The following is a 19,307-nucleotide window of genomic DNA, read 5'->3' on the forward strand; positions in this document are numbered from 1 at the left end:
TGACAGCGGAGGCGGGTAGCGGCCAAGATGGCGTCGGAGGGTGATCTAGGGAGGAAATGGGACCGTTGTCTGGCTGACTCCGCCGTCAAGCTGGGTGAGGGGGCCGGGGAGGGGGCCGCGTTTCGCGGGGAAGGGGCAGCGGGTGCGGGGGATGCCTGGGCTTGGGACGAAGCGGGGCTGACCCCTTTCTCCCTGGTTTTGCAATGGGGCAGCCTCAGCCAAGCCCCCTCCCCTTGGCTTGCATTGCATGCTTTGAATAATGCATTTTAACTTTTTTAAAAAAGTTGCGGGCCCCCTTTGCAGAAGCCCTGGAATGGGGGAGGGGGAGGATACGGCTGCACCCCACTTGGCAGAAGCGACTTTAAAAGCCATTTGCAAGCCCCCCCCCCACCCGAGGCTGCCCAGGATGGGCTTCTCACGTGGGGAATGGGGGTGCTCAGCCTCTCCTGGATGGGTGGGGGGAGATCCCCGGGCTGAGCCCTTGCAAAGCTTCTGCCCCTTCCTCCATTTGGGACTGCATCCAGAGCAGGGCTCACTGGCACCCACCAAAAGCCCCCTCCCCCCCTTTGGTATACTGCTGATATTCTGCAATATTTTAAAAAATATGTCAGCACAAAAAAAAGTAGCAATCTGCTTTTCGAATTCAGGTATCTTGTGAAGAGGTATTATTTATTACTATTATTTACTACTACTACTACTATTATTAATTTAACCTTCATTTCGATTCACAGTAAAAACTTAACAGTTCAAATCCTAACTAAGGACCAAAGAGCTGTTACAGTAACGTCTCAATATGTAGGAAGTTCTGAGTAAGGTGGGGGGGTGGTGTTTGTTTTTTTGCAAAATCAGAATATTCAAGTCTGATAACTTCAAAATTTCTATATATCTAGGCAACCCTTTGGGTGTTGCTCCAAGGGCGGGGTATATTATGGGACTGGTAAAAACCTAAGAGTTTTTACAAAAACTAACCAAGGTTAAGTTTACAAAAACTAAACTTTTAAAAAGTTTTAAAAACTAACCAACGACCTAAGAGATGTTAAGGTAACATCTGAATATGTACACAGTTCCCATGAGTAAGGTGATTTATTTATTTTTTTGCAAAGTCAGGATATTCTGGTCTGTCAGTTCAAAATTTGCACGTATCTAGGCAGCCCTTTGGGTATTGCTCCAATTACTATTGGTATGGCCATTGATTTCTTCCTCCACAATTGCTCAACTTCAATTTGAAGATAATGGTATTTCAATATTATTTTTTCTAGTTATTTCTCTTCAACTCGTGCATCACCTGGTATTGCAATATCAGTGAACTGGACTTTTTTCTTTTCCACAATTGTGATATCACTCAGGTTGTGTGCCAGACGTCTTTGTTTAGATTCAAAAGTCCCACAGGATCTTGACTTGTTCATTTTCAAGAACTTTGTCAGTTTGGTATTCCCAGTAATTTTTGCTGCATTTGAACCCAAACTTCTGGCAAAGCTTCCAGTGTATGATTTTGGCCACCCGATTATAACATCATAGATAATCAGTTTGTGAGATGATATTATTGGTATCATCATCATCACAGGCCTTTTTATAACTAACTCAAGGAAGCAAACATATCTAATACGCCTTCCTCCTATGTTCCCATAACAACAACCCTGTGAGGGTAGGTTGGATTCTGAGACAGACAGACAGACCCAAAGTCACCCAGTCAATGTTTACATTATTTAGGGATTTTACTTACTAATGTTGTTCGTTGACATATGAAATATGAAATATGCTTGCATGGAAAAAGCATGAAATCTATCAAGTGGTTAAAAGGTTTAGTATTTCCTCTGCGCTTTGATTGCTCCAACAGTTATAGGTAGTCCTTGACTTACGACCACAGGTGAGCCCAAATGTTGGTTGCTAAGTGAGACACAAGTGTTTTGCCCGCTTTATGACCTTTCTTACCACAGTTGTTAAAGTGAATCTCCGCAGTTTTGAAGGGAATCACGTCATTAAGTGAATCTGACTTCCCCATTGATTTTGCTTCTCAGAAGGTGGCAAAAAATGTGACCTCGGGACTCTGCGACTGTCATAAATATGAGTCAGTTGCCAAGCGCCCGAATTTTGATCACATGATTATGGGGATGCTGCAGTGGTCATAAGCGTGAAACACAATCATCGCTTTTTTCAGTGCCATTGTGACTTTGAATGGTCACTAGACAGAAAGTTATAAGTCAAGGACTTCCTGTAGTTAAGAAAGGGCCTTCTTGAGATATATGCCTGCTTAAGGCAGAATTGTCTGCTTAAGGCAGAATTGTCTAATTCCCCCCAAAAAAAAAATAATTATGGTGCCTTTCTGTCAAATGACTTTAATTGCATGTAGAAACCTGAGTAGTCCAGAGACGGTGTAGATCTTCTTCACGCTCCACTTGAAAACATTCTGGAGCTCTCTAGAAATATTTGAAGCTCCAGATCACTTGGCTGTGGGCTGGCTTTAGTAACTAAGGAGTAACTGTGATGCTCAGGGAATAACCTTGAGTGTCTGGCATTTAAAGAGCTGTGGTGGTGCAGTGGTTAGAATGCAGCATTGCAGGCTAGCTCTGCCCACTGCCAGGAGTTTGATCCTTACCAGTTCAAGGTTGACTCAGCCTTCCATCCTTCCGAGGTGGGTCAAATGAGGATTGTTGGGGTCAAGAGGCTGACTCTGTAAACTGTTTAGAGAGGGCTGTAAAAGCACCGTGAAGCGGCACATAAGTCTTAAGGGCTATCGCTACCTTCCTTCCCTTCCCCTTCCTTCCTTCCAGTTAGAATGCACTATTGTAGGCTAATTCTGCCCACTGCCATCAGTTCGATCCTGACCGGCTCAAGGTTGACTCAGCCTTCCATCCTTCCGAGGTGCATAAAATGCGGACCCAGATTGTTGGGGGCAAGAGGCTGACTCCGTAAACCACTTAGAGAGGGCTGGGAAGCTGTATATAAGTCTCGGTTCTATTGTTATTTAGCTTAATTACTTTCTTATTGAAGGCCACATGGAAAAATCTTATTCAGGACCTAGAGAAAAATGGAGAAAGCTATGAAGGCTGAAATATTGATACTTCCCCACCACCACCACACACACACACAAAATGATGAGCTGTTCTGAAAATTAACAGGCAAAATCTATTCCTGACCCCACCTCCATCTCTCTTCTCTTGGTTTCTTAACCGTCTTTTGCGTTCTCTTTTTAAAGTTTAAATCCCAACCTCAACATTTCTCTTATTTCCAGGACCTCTGTCTACTGCAAACCTCCAAGCACCTACCTTCCTACAGCACATGCTTGTATTGTTCACAAAATGCTGTGCCCCACCCAGCCAACGAGTGCCTCTCTCTGACTCCCTGTGCTTCTTGCTTCCTTACCCCTCATTGCCATGAGCTGGGGAGATGGGTTGGGCACAAAACCCATTGGAAGGAAATCGCCTAAGATGCTACACACACACACACACACACACACACACACACACACACACACACACACCTCAAGTTGGCAGGGACTGCAAATCTTCTATATGCAAGCCAACACCTTCTTCCCACAGTTTCAAGTTTCGTATTATAAAACTTGTTTATCTGCAATTGGGGAGTGGGGAAGAGAGAAAGACAGGATGGCTGCTTTGAATTGCAAATATCTTAATATCTGATTGATGCAGGGTAATTACAAATTGTCTTCTCTCTCCTGTGCAGGTAGTAATTAGACATTAAGTGAACAGGTGGAGAAGGCAGGCTGGGTGAGAATAAGCTTGATACATAGGGGATGGAGGATCTGAGAAAAACTTGGGTTTCCCTGATTTTGGGAAGAGACCAGGAGGCACATGTGAAAACATGCTGGAGGTCTCTTTGCAGCCCTTTTATTATTATTATTTTTAAAAAATAAAATAAAGTTTATTTAAGTTTCATATATTTAAAACATTTAAAAAGAAACAAACATATAAACAAATCTACTGTGTATACATATATACATTTTGCAGCAGGTATTGAACGTTGGTTACATTTTTTTTCCTTTTACCCCATAACATTGACGTGATCTGCCTTTGTTACAATATCATCCTCATTCTTTTCATGTTTCAATTTCACAGAATACTTTATGATTAAACGCACATCCTTCATAGTTCCACAACTTATTCAGTTGTCAAATGTTGCTTTTTTTTTTAAACCATTCGTACCAACAGTTCCAAACTTTGTAGTATTCATTCCCTTTGTTGTTTTTTTAGTAATTTGGTTAGGTCTCTCCATCTCTGCACACTGGTGAAATTTTTTTAATGACCATCTCCTCTGAAGGGACAATAGACAGTTTCCAGTGTTGAGCATAACTTATTCTGGTGCAGCCTTTTTATTAATTTGCAAGCTCCAGTGTATCAAAATGCTACTTGCCATCCTCTTATGACACGGTTGTCCAACCTTGGCAACTTTAAGACTTGTGGACTTCAACTCCCAGAATTCCTCAGCCAGCTTTGCTGGCTGAGGAATTCTGGGAGTTGAAGTCCACAAGTCTTAAAGTTGCCAAGGTTGGACACCTCTGCTCTATGACTTCCTTCCCCCAGGTGCCAGGCTTGCCCAACCCTTCTTCCTGACCGCTGACCTTTCCCCCAGGCCGGTGGGCACATCAGTAAACCAAACACAACAGGGATAAGCTTGCCAGATGCTTCGTTCTTGGTTTCCACGGTTGCTAGAAGAAGGGTTGGTTTTTTTTTTTTTTTAAATAACTCCAGGAAGTGAGACAAGGAGCTGGTAGGTGCCAAGGGAGGGGTCGATGGACCATCCATGCCCCTGGGTGCCACTTGTGCCCCACCCCCTTGCCCCCAAGCAACTTCTCATGAGTCAGAAGAACCTTGCCTAAGCAGACAGAGAGGAATTATCTGCTGCATGATCCGGTAAGCCCATGGGAGACAGGAATAATTGGTCTCAATCAGCAACTCTTGGCAAGGGAACCCCCTCATTTAACCTGGCGTAACCTGCCGGTCCTCGCTTGTGTCCTCGTCTAAACCGGGCTTCTGCCGAATCCCCTGGGCTTGTTTTGAAGAGCAGGTTCCCGGTTGCGTAACCAGCACGCCTACTTTTCCCCAACCAAAGCCTTGCCGGAAGGTGCCCAGCGGGAATGTCTTGGCGCCCACTGATTTTTGACCTGGCACCATCGTGTTTTAGGCACAAGGGGTTGTTGGTTTTGGGTTTTTTTTGTTGTTGTTGTTGGCCCGGAACACGAGCGGGAGGGATATGCTGGTTTCAGCAGTACCTCGAATTAATAATGCACAGTGCCAGGGGGGTGCAGTTGCAGAGCGTCGCCCTGGTAATTGGACGGGTAATTGCTAAGCCCTCCTTAGCCCCCGAAAGTCTTGGGGGAGTATCGGGGGCCACCATGTGCTGACTCCACAAACAAATACAGAATTGATTGAATCAAGAGATCAAGATGAAAAAACTATCCTTTTCAAGTTTCTCAGGAGCCGTGTTTTTCCTCCGTTCAGCCGCTCAAATCTTCTGTGCCCACCCTCAAGCTCCAAAGAAGACTTTCATCCTGGCGTCTTAGAGTCCTTGTGATATTGGGGGACGCAGGCAGAAAAGGCCCCCGGTCTCATTTCCAGCAACAGGGAGGGAAGAGAAAGAACCCAACGCCCCTCGGTCCTGCCATCACGCAGTCGGCACATTGCACAATCCTGTCTGTGTGAATGTCAACCCAGGTTGGGCAACGTACCCTTTGACGGTTGCCAGTCTTCCCTTATCTCACCCAAGTTGGCCAGGGGCCACTTCTGTTAACGCCTTACAGAAAGATGCATGACTCAGTTTAATTTGCATTCAAGACGAAGATGTCACCCTTCGGAGTCCGTGGCTTGTTTGCATCCGCTCGAAGCTGCGCCTGGAGGAATCACCTTTGCAGCCTTGGCAAATTGCAGGAGTGGGAAGGCAAGAACCCGCCCGTCCTTAAGTCAAGGCGTCCAAAAAGCTTTTCCAGGCTGCTTTTTAACAGCAGCTTTTGCACATTTGATCAGGAATCCGTGGATTCTTCCTGATAAAACGTACCCCGTCCGCCATTAGCGTTACAGAGAGGACTAAGAGTTGGCTAGACTAAAGAAAAGAAGAATTGCGTGTGACATGATACCAGTATTTGAGGGGCTGCCACAAATTATTCTCCAAAGCACCGGAGGGCAGGACAAGAAACCATGGATGGAAACTAAACATGGTCCCTTCCAGCTCTATTCTATCCATTTATTCCATCCTAAGATAGCAATGGCACTTAGACTTATATACCGCTTCACAGTGCTTTTACAGCCCCCTCTAAGCGCTTTACAGGGTCGGCCTATTGCCCCAACAACAATCTGGGTCCTCGTTTTACCCACCTCGGAAGGACGGAAGGCTGAGTCAACCTTCCTTCTGGGTGGGGCTGCAAATCAGACCCGAGTTGTTGTTTTTCCTTTTCATTAAAGTTGTTGCAAGAGCCAGGCAGGGACTGAACTCTGACCGAGGTCTCAGCAATCCATCTGTACCCGAGGTCAGAAGGCCAGGTCAAAGGTCAGGGGCAAGGCGAAAGCAGGGCTGGGCGGGGGGTCTCATCCAGAACTCCCCATCTTCAGGGCAAAGCTGCTTTCTGAGCTCTAAGCCCCTTTCCAACCCATCTTAAATTACACGGGGGGTATTTAACGTTCGATCGCAAGTGAGGTTGTAAGACAGTTGTTAAGTGAGTTTCGCCCCATGTTACGACCTCTCTCGCCACCGCTGCCTTCGTCAAGTTAGTCCCAAGTGAATCCGGCTTCAGGTGGAGTTTGCTGGACAGAAAACCTCAAAAGGGGATCCAGGGACACACCCCACCCCACCCTGGGACATGGCAAACCGTCGTAAATATGAGCCAGTTGGCAAACATCTGGGTTTCCCACCACCATCACACTTTCAAAGCGCTCCCACAATTTCCAAAGGCAACTTCTGTTCCATGGGTTGGTTATTCTCTCAGGAAATTCCTCCTCATTTCTAGGCTGAATCTCTCCTTGGTCAATTTCCATCCATTATTCCTTGTCTGACCCCCTTCCTCCTCTCTGGGGCAGCCCCTCAAATCTTGGAAGGCTCCCCTGGTCCTTCTCTTCCCTAGACTAGCCAGGCCCAGTTCCTGCAACCGTTCATGGTAGGTTTTAGCCTCCAGGCCTTTGATCATCTTAGATAGATTCAGATTAACAGAATTGGAAGGGACCTTGTAGGTTATCTAGTCCAACCCCCTTCCCAAGCAGGAGACCCTACACCATTCCTGACGAATGGCAGTCCAGTCTCTTCTTGAAAGTCTCAAGTGATGAAGCTCCCACAACTTCCGAGGGCAACTTCTGTTCCATGGGTTGGTTATTCTCTCAGGAAATTCCTCCTTATTTCCAGGTTGAATCTCTCCTCGGTCAGTTTCCATCCATTGTTATTCCTTGTCTGGCCTTCAGGTGCTTTGGAGAATAGCTTGACCCCCTTCCTCCTCTCTGGGGCATCCCCTCAAATACTGGAAGGCTGCTCTCCTGTCTCCCCTGGTCCTTCTCTTCAAAAACATGGCTTCCAATTTTTCAAGCATTTTTTTTTCTTGACTTGCCTTTAAATCTGGAAGTGCAGAGGGAGGGAGAGAGAGAGAGAGAGAGAGAGAGAGGTGTTCCTCCCTCCCCCAAGGCCCCATTCCCTCGAGGCCTTCATGGCTAGAGGTGGGGGGGGGTCCTAAAATTCCCTCCCGTTTTTTCTTCTCTGCCTGCAAAGTTTGTTTTATTTGCAAGCGAAACCTTTTCATCTTTCATTGTTCCAAAGTCAAAGGCTGGCCTGAAGGTGCAAGGTTTAGTGGATACAGCTGTCCCAGCTGTCGGCTGAGCCCCCACCCCACCGGCTTCAGTGGCCAGATAGGTGGCCGTCTAGCAGCCGCCTTGCCCTGCCCTCTTGTAAGGAAACGGGGTGCGCAGAGCAGAGAAGGCTGGTGGGCTCCCTTGCCTCCTTCCCCAGGGCCTCAATTGCTAACTTGTCTGCCCTCCTCCTCCTCCACAATCACACACACACTATTGTTTTGTTAGTTGTGAAGTCGTGTTTGACCCATCGTGGCACCATGGACCACATTCCTCCAGGCCTTCCTGGCCTGTGCTGCCATTTCAGCGACTCTGTCCAGCCCCCTCCTCCTCTGCCCTCCCCTCCTCCTTCTCCTTCTTCTTCCCTCCATCGTTCCCAGCAAGACTTTCCTCTTCAGGATCTGGCCTTCTCAAGAGCAGTCAGGGTGGATCTCCTCTAGGACCGACCGACTGGATGGCCTTGCCGTCCAAGGGACTCGGAGGTTTTTCTCCTCTGCAGTATCTTCCCCGCAACCATCGTATGTTTTAGTCTCCAGTCACTCTCTCTTGCTCTCTCTCCCTGTTTCTTTCTTTCTTTCTTTCTTTCTTTCTTTCTTTCTTTCTTTCTTTCTTTCTTTCTTTCTTTCTTTCTTTCTTTCCTTCCTTCCTTCCTTCCTTCCTTCCTTTCTTTCTTTCTCTCTCTCTCTCTCTCTCTCTCCTCCCCCTCTCTTTCTCTCCCTTTTGGTTCTTCCTTTCTTTCTCTTTCCTTTTCTTTCTCTCCCTCTTCCTTCATATATTGGAAGGCTGCTCTCCTGTCTCCCCTGGTCCTTCTCTTCCCTAGACCAGCCAGGCCCAGTTCCTGCCACCGTTCATCGTATCTTTAATCTTCCAGTCCCCTCATCCTCCTGGTTGCTCTTCTCTGCCCTCTTTCTAGAGCCTCAACTTCCTTTTTATAGTGCGGTGACCAAAACTGGATGCAGGACTACTCTAGGTGTGGTCTTACTAAGGCTTCACAGAGTGGTATTAGGACCTCCCTTGATCCTGATTGTATCCCTCTGATAATGCAACTTAGGATTGCAGGCCCAGCCGCCTTCCACACAGGGACAGCGCTAGCTGGAATCCCAGAGGTTGCAATCCAGAAGGACTGCCTTGCAGAAGGTGATTGAGTTTAAGGGCTGTCTCTCGAAGAGACAGGTGATGAAACGGGGCTGGATGTTTTCCAGCGCCAGGACAAGCCCAAAGGTGGTTCTTTGTTTGGCTGAAAATCAGTTTCCGGCTCCCTGGGGGCGCATCCGCCAAGCGCCTCCCCTTCCCTCCCTCCGACCTTTGGCTTCCCCCCCGTTTCTGACGCCCTCCCTTTCGCCAGCCAGATGTGTAGGATCACAACTCTCATCCTTCCCCGCAGGCCCCGGGGCCCTTGCAATCCAGCGCATCTGGAAGCAGCCAGTGAGCTGTGAAGCCGCCTCGTTCGTTTCATCGCAGTTTCAAACGCCGTCCCAAAGAAGCCGCCGTGGCTGTTCGCACGTCAACAGTCCCCTCCCGTCAGCTGGGATCCATTTGCGCTGCTCCGCTTGGTGCATGAAGCCCCCTGAGCATGGGCAGAGAGCCATGCTGCTCTCTGCAGCTTCGGGGGGTTTCTCCTCCACCCCTCCAAACCGACCCGCAGCTGTTTCTGCTAAATTTCGTAACAATAAAACCGGGAAGGTCTCACTTGCCAGGAAACTAAACCCGACGGGTGGGGGAGTTTGCATCACCAGATTTGGGGAGGGGGGGTCTTCCTGCCTCCAGAAGGGGGAGAGCAGAACCACAGAGGGAAATGCTTTGCAGTTGTGTTGGCTGGAGGGAAGAGGGGGGGGTCCTGGGGGGTGTGGGGTCAGAGGAGGGAGGATGAAGGGCTGTGAACAAGGAAGCCCTCCCCCCCACGGGGCCTTGACGCTTTGGGGGGCTTGCTGGCCTCCCCCTCCCCCCCATGACTGATTCACAAAGTCGTGTCCTTGTGTGCGAAGGGGGTCTTGCATGAGGGGGGGGGAAGGGGGCCAAGGACCTTCCTTTGAAGTCTGACCCCCCCGCCTTGAAGTCTGACGGGGTGAAAACCCTCCCCCCCCTCGATTAAGGCTGATGGATTGATCGCAATGGTCCTGCGGGGTCACCTGCTCAAGCGGGGGGCTGGACTAGAGGACCTCCAAGGCCCCTTCCAGCTCTTTTCTGATGGATGGATGGATTGAGTGACATGGTGGAGTGTCTCCTGCTTGATCAGGCCTGCCCTAACTCCCCTCTGCCTTCTTTCAGGTGCTGGATTCGGCCTAGGTGTGGTCTTCTCCGTCATCTTCTTCAAAAGTGAGTGAGGGTCGTAGTCTCCGGCCTCTTCCGCATCTCATCAGCTTTTCCTTCCGGCCCTCGGACCAGCCCATAAGGCTGGGCAAGGGTCAGCACCCCCCCCACGCCACCCCTCTGCCCTGGGAGATACGGCCACCCCGGAGTCCTTTTCCAGGGACCCCCCGAGAGACCCTCGCCGCCACTTCCAGACGATCAGCCCGTGTTCAGGCGGGGCTTGGTTATCTCCGGGGCTTCCCCTCCGCCCTTTGTTTAGGCTTGCAAGAGCGGCGGCGTCGCCTACGGTGAGGAGGGAATCTTGGTGAGAAAGTACAGGCGGGTTTTCTGGGGAAGAGAAACTGGGCGCGTATCTCGCTCGGGGCGCTTGGTGTGCCTTGGGACGGTTGAAATGTTGAACTAAGCGCCAAGAAATGCTGCAACTTTGCTGGTTACGGGCACACGGCCCTGCCAAGCGGTTAGGAGACTGGCAAAGGCTTGGATAAACACCTGGCCGCCTAACCCAGCAGCTGGTACCCAGGGCAGCTAACCAATTTCGATTGGTGCTTTAAAAACAAAAAAGACGAGCCCTGAATCCGAAATGGGGAATGAGCAATATTCCAAATGAGCAAAGCCTGGTGAAAGAGATGCACCTCGGATTAACAGAAGGGGCCTGGGAGGTCTTCTAGTCCAACCCCACCCCCACCTGAGCGGGAGGCCCTACACCATTTCTGAAGAGTGGCTGTCCAGCCTCTTCTTGAAAGCCTCCAGTGAGGTGAAGCCCCCACAACTTCTCTTCCGCTGGTTGACTGTCCAGGTTGCTCTTCTCTTTAGTTTCCCTCTCTTTTCTCTTGTCCCGCCTTCGGGTGATTTGGAGAGTAACAAATCGAACCCCCTCTTCCTTGCGGCAGCCCCTCAAAGACTGGAATAACCTTCCCCGCTAGTCCTCCTCTTCCCTAGACCTGCCAGGCCCAGTTCCTGCAACCGTTTTTCATGGCCTTTAATCGTTTTAGTTGCTTTTCTCTGCCCTTTTCCCAAAGTAACAACATCTTGTTTGTAAAGAAGCGAAATTGGCATTAACATTAACACCGCGTGTCTCAAAAGGCCAAAGAGAGGGAGAGGCACCTCAAGGCAGCTCCAGCAAAGACTTCCTGGCTTTGCCCTGCTGGTCTCTATCTCTGTCCGTCCATCTCGGTCTCTCTCTGCCATCCCTTTTGCCCTTCCAGGCCCTTCTGGCTGTGGCGGTCAGGGCAAGCAGCCTTTCTGGGGCCTTGTGCTCCGTAACGGCTTCCCTTTTCCCGGCAGGAAAGACCTGGCCGCTCGCTTTCGGCTCGGGGATGGGCCTAGGAATGGCGTACTCCAACTGCCAACACGACTTCCAGGCTCCGTACCTTCTCCACGGGAGATTCATCAAGGTGAGTCAGAGAGGCTCCCTGGGGGAGCGGAAGGCCCGCCCGCCCGCCGGACCCTTTTCATTCCTCAGTCCTCCGGCGATGCCCACCTGGGGAATCCCTGCCCGTCCCGGGTGCCTTTAATCCCCTCCGTCGCCCAAGTTTACCTGCCATCGCAGATGGGAAAAGGAGGGCGGTAAGTTGGGGCCCAAATGAACCCCAACCAAGAGGTTCTCCCCCCCCTTGGGGGGGGGGATAATAGCACACCCACCCCTGACCCGTGTTTGCTCCGATTTGGCATCGCAAGAAAAGGCGTCTGGTTTCTATTGGATTCGGGAGATAAAAGAGACAAACTCCCAGAGTGGAAGTGGGAGGTCTGGAAAGTTAGAAACAGGCTTGGGGGGGGGCTTCCCCTCTTATTGATCCCACCCTTCCCTCTCTCTCTCTCTCTCTCTCTCTCTCTCTCTCCACCTTGGCTTCATTGTTCCTTGCCCATCTGCCCCTAATTAATTCTTCCCCCACCCCACCCCCTTCCCTGCTCCGTGCTTTCCCTTCTGGCATCGGTAGACATCTGTAGGGCAGCTGAGTAGGGGAGATGGAGGGGGGGGAGCGCTGGCCCCCTGCCAGGGATTTGGGGAGGGGGAGGAGGCTTCGTAAACGGAGTGCTGGGCCCTCTCAGCTGGCCTGGCCCTGTTCCCCCCACAAGAGGCAGGAAAGGGTCTTGGCCAGAGGGAAACCGCATTTGGAGACCCTCTACCACGTCCCCAAACAGGGGTCCCCAAACTTGGCCGCTTTAAGACTTGTGGACTTCCGCTTCCAGAATTGTCTCCTGCCAACACACCCCTCCCCTTTCGCTCCTCTTTATTCCCAATGGGAGGGGCCATTCACGGTCCACCTGTGCTTTTACAACCAAGTCGACCCTTGTTCCGAAGCTGTTCCCTTCGTCTGGCAGCCCTGTGCATGTGCACACTGGGAAGAGGCTCCAGCTCTTCTTCTGCCCCAGTGATCTCCAAAGGCAGCTGATAACTGTCAGACAGCTTTAGCCCCACCTCTGCCTCCGATGCAGAGCCCTTGTCAGAGCGTTCCCCAGACTCCAGGACTGGCCCAGGTTCCTCCCCAACCTCCCCCCTGTCCGAAAGCTCTGCTGGCTGGAGAATTCTGGGAGTTGAAGTCCACAAGTCTTAAAGTGGCCAAGTTTGGGGACCTAAAGCAACGCGGTTTTTGGGGGGTCCTTTGCAGGCGTGACGTGGGCTGCGTTTCCTCCACAGGAGCAGTGATGGGGTCCTGACCTTTCTGTGGCAGAGCAGCGGAGACACCTCGGCCTCCTCCTCTCCGTGGGGAGACAGGCACCCTTGGAGACCCGTGGACTTGCCGGCTGCCCCTCTGGGGAGGGGGCGGCTGCCACCCACCGCCACCACCACTACGCCTCCAAGCAAATCTCGATTTTGTATCTTCTTCTTCTTCTTTGGGGGGAACAGCAGGGAAAGGGGCCGTTCTGGGAAAGGCAATAAAACGGACAAAGTGTTCATCCACTGTGTGCGTGTATGTGTGTGTGTGTGAGGGAGAGAGAGAGAGACCCTCCGCCCGCTCTCGCCTTTATGTGTCAAGCAAAGTGTGTGGGAAGGCCTTCCCGTTTGAACTCACAGCTGCGGCCACCTGCTTGCGACCTCCCCCTTAATCAGGCGGGACCGCTTTCCTCCTCCTCCAAGTTCGGAGTTTGGGTTTCTCTCGCAAAAGCATCCCTGCCCTAGAGAGATCTCCCTCCCTCCCTCCTTCCTCTCTCCAGCCGGAGCCTCCCGGGGTCAGGAACAGCCTCTCTCTCGAGGTCAGAATTCCCCCAAAAGCTTTGGGCACGTGCTCCTGCTGGCCGCTGAACCCCCTCGCCAGGCGCCCCTCGAAGGCAGGGCCAAGCTGGCCTCGGGGCGTAAGAGAGACCCGGGACGGTTTTGCCCAGAAAAGGGAGATTTTTCAAGGGGGGAAAAAGTGTTGAGAGGATCCCGCTTTAAATCTGCCTCGAGTTTAAAGCCGGGGACTTCAAACTTGGCAAGTTTTAAGACTTTGTGGACTTCAACGCCTGGGATTCCTGCGCTACCATGACTGGAGGGGGGTGGGAATTCTGGGAGTTGAAGTCCACCAGCTGTCAAGTTTGAAGACCCCCCGAGTTAAGGAGAGAATAAACACTGGTCAATTGTAATCCAAAGTCGCCTCCGGCCGAGCACCCCTCCCTCCACGGGGGCCACGTCGCTCGCTCTGGGAAGGCCGCCCACAAGAGCCCTGCTTTGAAGGTAAACTGCTCCTGGAGAGGATGCTCTGCAAAGAATCCCATTTCTGAGCTTTAGCTGCTGTCAGCAGTTTTATTCTGGTCTTTTTTTTTATAACGGAGTCGCCAAGGAATGTATTCTGTTGCTGAGCATCAGGTCTCTGGATGACTAGCTCAGCCCCCCAGGGCAGCAGAGCGGTCCGCACAGCAGCACTTCGGGGATCGTCCGGGTGACATGCCTGAAGCGTCCTTCGCTGGGCCCTGCCAGCGTCCCAGGAGCAGGCACCCTTCCAGGAAGAGCTGGCGAGGGCGCGGATGCCTTCATCGCCGGACAGCCAGCACGGCGGAGACGCTACGTCCAAATAAGAGATGGGAACCTGATCAGCCCTCCGTTTCCTTCTCGGCGGGCATTCTGGACGTCGAAAGAGGCCGTTCTGGGCACGGGAGGGGAAAGGCAGGCCGTGGAGAGAAAAACCAGCCGCTCTCCGCTCGGCTCAAGCGCCCGAAGGAATGTTAAAACCCCCCCGAGTCCCTCCAGCTCACCTGGAACTGATCACCAGTTTCCCTGTCTCTCTTTTCCTCCCCCCTCGGCCCCTTTCTTCTGCCTTCAAAGCAAGCTGCGATTCTCCCCTTCCCCTTTTAAAATCGAAGCCCACCCACCCCCCAAGTGGGGTGCCGGATGCCCAGAGAGGAAGCCAAGCTGGGGTGTGTTTTGCTTAACGACAAAGAGGGGCCCGGTCAGCCCCAGGCTCGCGCAAGTTCCGTTCGTTGGCACCCTCGCCCAAACCACGTTTTTCTCCCCTTCACCTCCGGGACGCCGCAATCCGTTCCAGAGCGCTGTGAGGATGGATGAGTTGCGGGTGGCAAAGGTCTGCCCCCCACACACACACACACCCCACTGCCTGGTGCACAATCCCAGAAGGCTGCCTGTAGGAGCATTTGATGTTGAGGCTCTGGAAAGGGTGCATGCATAGAAGAGCAACCAGGATGATGATGAGAGTGGAGGCTCAAACCTGCGATGGGCGGTTGCAGGAACTGGCTAGTCTAGGGAAGAGAAGGACCAGGGGAGACAGGAGAGCAGCCTTCCAAGATTTGAAGGGAGAGAAAGAAAAGGAAAGAGGAAGGAAGGAAGGAGAGAAAGAAAAAAGGGAGAACAAAAAGGGAGAGAGGAGAGAAAGAAAGGGAGAGAAACAGAGAGAGCAAGAGGGAAGGACTGGAGGCTAAAACCTTGCAGGAACCGGGCCTGGCTAGTCTAGGGAAGAGAAGGACCAGGGGAGACAGGAGAGCAGCCTTCCAATATTTGAGGGGCTGCCCCAGAGAGGAGGAGGAAGGGGTCAAGCTATTCTCCAAGGCCAGACAAGGAATAATAATGGATGGAAACTGATCAGGGAGAGATTCAACCTGGAAATTAGAAACTTTCTGACAGGGAGAACAATCAACCCATGGAACAGAAGTTGCCCTCGGAAGTTGTGGGAGCTTCATTCCTGGAAGATTTCAAGAAGAGACTGGACTGCCCTCTGTCAGGAATGGTGTAGGGCCGTGATGGCGAACCTAGGGCACAGGTGGCACGCGAGCCGCAGGCAATTACCTCATTGCACTTGTGCGTGCCTCCCAGCCGATTTTCAGCCTGTTTGAGACCTTTTTCGGCCTCCCAGAGGCTTGAGGAAGGCCTTTGCAGAGACGGAAAAATAGGCCTGTTTTGTCACTTCCTGTATTTCCGGAAGTGATGAAACGGGCCCATTGTTTGACCTGCAAAGCCTGCAGAAGCTTTCCTCAAGCCTTTGGGAGGCTGAAAAAAGGCCTCAAACGGGCTGAAATTCAACTGGGAGGTGCAGTGCAGGTAAGGTGGTGGCAGGGGGGATTGCTTGCGCATGGGGCATGGGGGTTGTGTGTGCCTTGCCTTCTGGGTGCTAGCGCACAAGCACAATTTTTGCCAGAGGAAGGTTAGCCCCAAAAGGTTAGCCACCACTGGTGTAGGGTCTCCTGCTTGGGCGGATGGAAGGGTTGGACTAGATGACCTACAAGGTCCCTTCCAACTCTGTTAATCTGTTAAACCTGGGCTAAAGCTTTCAAGAAGAGACTGGAATTGCCCTCTGTCAGAAATGGTGCAGGGTCTCCTGCTTGGGCAGGGTGGGGTTGGACTAGATGACCTACCAAGTCCCTTCCAACTCTGTTAACCTGTTAGGGACTAGCGCTGGTAATGTTCCCTAGTTGGGTCTCGAAACGTCTGCAAGAAAACCTCGAGAGGTTTTCCCCCCCCCCCCAAAAGAGACCACGGCCAAGAGACCACCAAGTGCCCCCCTCAGCATCAAACCCTAAATGACAAATATTCTCTCTTTAGGATCCTGCAACTCCTAAAATGGGAGCCGCTGAAAGCAAGCAGTTCCTCCTGGCTGTTTCCTGACCTCTAAAGCTGCCCCAGGACAGGGTAGTCCTCGGCTTACAACAGTAGTTCATTTAGCGACCGAAGCAACAAGGCGTTGAAAGAAGCAACTCAGGACCGCTTTCCACGCTTTACGAACGTTGCAGCCACATCCCCGTTTGGTCACACGATCAGCATTTAGATGCCTTTTGCAGCCTTCTGGCAAGCAAAGCTGAGTTACTAACTTAACGGCAGAGGTTCGCTTAACAACGGTGGTTAAGAGAGGTAAAAGAGGGAACGAAACTCACTCCTCGATTGCCTCCCTTAGCAAGAGAAACTTTGGGCTTGATTCCGGTCATAAGCCGAGGATCAACTCCATACTGTAATTGGTAGGGCAACTGCAGGGGGGCCCTAATTCGACCATGTACGACTTCGGGCCTTTCTCTGCCTGATCCCATCTCGGTTTTTTCAAAGCCGCGATCCTAAGCGTACAACCGTGCCTGCCATCCCTGTCCTACTGTCCCCAATTACTAGTTCCCATTTCTTGCATTTAAACATGCTTATTCTTGTTTCTGTTGTATTGTAGGTTTTTGATAAAATAAAAATAAAAATAATAAATAAAATCAAACCTTGTGGCAGGGAGTCCCCCTGGAGACATGATCAACACGGAAGAGGCTGCGGTTAGCCCAGGAGAGGAAAACGGTGGGTGGAAGCGAGGCTCTCCAGGCGAAACGCAGAATCTTTGCAAGAATCCGAAACCGCAGAGCAAAATCTCAGCAGCCAGAAAGGATGAAACCACCTTCCAAGTTTTGGGGGCCGTGAAGCAAAAAATTCCCAAATGGGAACTCCTGCAGAGACACGCCGGAAGCAGCTGCCCGGGAAAAGGAGAGGCACAGTTAGGATGTTGCAATGAAGGCTTCAAATCAATCAATCAATCAAAATAGAGCTGGAAGGGGAAGTGGCCAGGAGTGGGCAGCCAACGGCAGGCAACGGGCAGTGACCTGGTGGGCACTTCTTCTGCCCTCTGGGTACCCCCCAGCATGCCTTTTCACCCTGCCCTAAAAGGCTCAAGGCCAGATACTTCTCCCCAAATCCAAGCTGGGGAGAAGAAAAACCCCTTTGTAAATGCGTGAAACAGTGGCCACCCAGGCGATGGGGGCTCCTAGACGGTAATCTGATCAAATCATCATTTATGGTGGTTCTGCTGTGGGTCCCCGTGCTTTCCAGCTCTTGCTGCCAGTTTGTGGCTTGGCTCTCTTGCTTAGATCTCGCTGGGGTGAAATACGCTTCCTGGCAGCGTATTTAAGAACTCTTGAAAACCAGCCCTGTAGGTGGTGCAGAAGGAAAGCCCCAACAGGTAGGTAGACTATCAGTGCGAAATCTCTCTCTTGTTCCGCGACTCGGGTAGACTCCTCCTGGATTTGCAGGCTCCATCCCCGCTTGGGATTTATTTATTTCTCCTTGCCAAGCCCACAAGAAAGGGGCTTCCTTGTGGCCTTATTGGGGGGCGGAGGGAATGTTTAGCAGAGAGAGTTTCAGTGATATTTCCAGCCATTTATTATGGACCAAAATAAATAAATATATAAATTAGTTGAATATTTAGCAACCTCGGATGCAGAATTACTGTCACTGCAAATTTGAAGGTAGATTTGAAGGAGTCATCAGGGCCTGGAGCTTGGTTGCTTTGATCAAAATACTCCCAGCTATACAGAGTCACAATTTAGCAGCTTCTTAAAATGATTTTTAAAAAAACCCTTGTACATCCATGCTAGTTGTTCCCAGCTCTAGCGGGCGCTGGTCATCTCCGTCACAAAGCCGAAGAAGAGCCAGCGCTGTCCGAAGACGTCTCCGTGGTCATGTGGCCGGCAGGACTAAACGCCGAAGGCGCATGCAACGCTGTTCCCTTCCCACCAAAAGGATCCCTATTTTCCTACTTGCATTTTTATTATGTGCTTTCGAACTGCTAGGTTGGCAGAAGCTGGGACAAGGAACGAGAGAACCGCTGTGAACTACCTTAGAAAGAAAAAAGACTTTTAAAAAAGTACATGCATAGATCTCCTCATGGTTTCTTTTCCCAAACAGGCGTATAAGTACGGGTGCTCCATCTCTGGAGGCTTTTAAGAGACTGGACAGCCATTTGTCCGAAATGGGATAAGGTCTCCTTTCTGAGCAGGGGGGGGGGTTGGACTAGAAGACCTCCAAAGGTCCCTTCTGACTCTGAGATTCTGCTCTCTGGGCTCGTTCCCTGCCAGTTTGTGAAAAGAACTTGTCCGCAAATCCTCCTTTTTTAAAAACCTTCTCCCTTTCAAAAGGGACGAAAGCCGATAGCCAGAGAAGAGGAAGCAGCGGAGGTTTTGCATCTGGGGCCTCAGGAAGCCGGACCTGCCCCCTGCCGTCCAGCCGCATTCCAAGGAGGCAGCCCAGATGTTCCCTGCAGCCCCTGCCAGGATTCACACATGCCAGCTGGGACCTTTGCGCACTTCATCGTGGGCACGGCTGCTTGCGGAAGCGTGCCCGAGGGCGCAGGGAGCAGGATGCCATCGGGGCGGCAGGTTGGGTGGGCGGGGAGAAGGCTGCTCACCCCTCTCCCGAGCGCCCAGGTGTGGGTTCGGAGCACAGGTGGATGCCCGAGACGTTTCCCTCCCACACGGGACTCTCGCCCTGTCTCGACACGTTCCCCGAGCTCTGGCACTCCACCAGGAGCCGAGAAGCGAAGCTGCCAAGCCTGTGGCACCCCTGACTCCTGCGCTAAAACAGGCTTTACCGCCTCCCCGGCGCCCACCCCAAGGCCCAACCCTTCCGTGGATTCCCCCTGGCACCCCAAGAGCAGGGCACGGGGAAAGAAGCCAGCCGTCCCTTACCACGGGTGCCGTCCGATAGACTGCTTCGATATTCGGAGGTTTCGCTCAACTCCAAGGGGGGAGAGCCGGTTTCCTAGAAGGGGCAAACCACACCCACCCTTGAAATGAGATTTCAACTGGGCTCCGGCAGATCCCGTTTAAACCTCTGGCGCTGTGGGCATCCCCGGCCTTTCCAGCTTTCCAGAACTGAACCTTCTAATCCAAGGGAAGCACCCAGGCAGAGCCCAGCTAAGTCACACTCCCATTCGGGACACGAAAGAAGAAAACCAAAAGGTAAAACTGCCTCTATAAAACTGGAGGTCTCAATAAAGCTGCCACAACTTGCAAAGTATTTTGAGGGGTGCAAAATCCAGCAAAGGGGGC

The 19,307-nt window shown here is 51.5% G+C and overlaps 1 protein-coding gene and 1 long non-coding RNA gene across 2 annotated transcripts in view; one reads left to right on the forward strand and one right to left on the reverse strand.

Annotated features, from left to right (window-relative positions):
• On the forward strand, positions 1 to 12,989 carry MICOS10 (mitochondrial contact site and cristae organizing system subunit 10). The gene is made up of 4 exons (XM_087914822.1): positions 1 to 94; positions 10,050 to 10,097; positions 11,376 to 11,485; positions 12,730 to 12,989. Exons 1-4 carry the CDS (start codon positions 28 to 30, stop codon positions 12,736 to 12,738), a joined length of 234 nt encoding a protein of 77 aa, XP_087770948.1. The 5' UTR covers positions 1 to 27; the 3' UTR covers positions 12,739 to 12,989.
• Positions 12,990 to 15,169: 2,180 nt separating this feature from the next.
• LOC148124491 (uncharacterized) overlaps positions 15,170 to 19,307 on the reverse strand; it is a 45,234-nt gene continuing 41,096 nt past the window's right edge. The window contains exons 4-5 of the long non-coding RNA XR_015739813.1: positions 16,713 to 16,954; positions 15,170 to 15,272 (exon numbers count right to left, since the gene is read on the reverse strand). This is a non-coding gene — a long non-coding RNA (uncharacterized LOC148124491). The remainder of the gene's footprint in view (positions 15,273 to 16,712; positions 16,955 to 19,307) is intronic.

This window comes from Pseudonaja textilis, chromosome 18, assembly GCF_049901715.1.
Source record: "Pseudonaja textilis isolate UNSWEBS1 chromosome 18, rPseTex1.2, whole genome shotgun sequence".
Classification (NCBI taxonomy): Eukaryota; Metazoa; Chordata; class Lepidosauria; order Squamata; family Elapidae; genus Pseudonaja; species Pseudonaja textilis.

Coding starts and splice junctions, on each gene's coding strand:
- MICOS10 (XM_087914822.1), top strand. CDS start 28: ATGGCGTCGGAGGGTGATCTAGGGAGGAAATGGGACCGTTGTCTGGCT. Junction 95..10,049: donor TGACTCCGCCGTCAAGCTGG/GTGAGGGGGCCG, acceptor GCCTTCTTTCAG/GTGCTGGATTCGGCCTAGGT. Junction 10,098..11,375: donor CTCCGTCATCTTCTTCAAAA/GTGAGTGAGGGT, acceptor TTTTCCCGGCAG/GAAAGACCTGGCCGCTCGCT.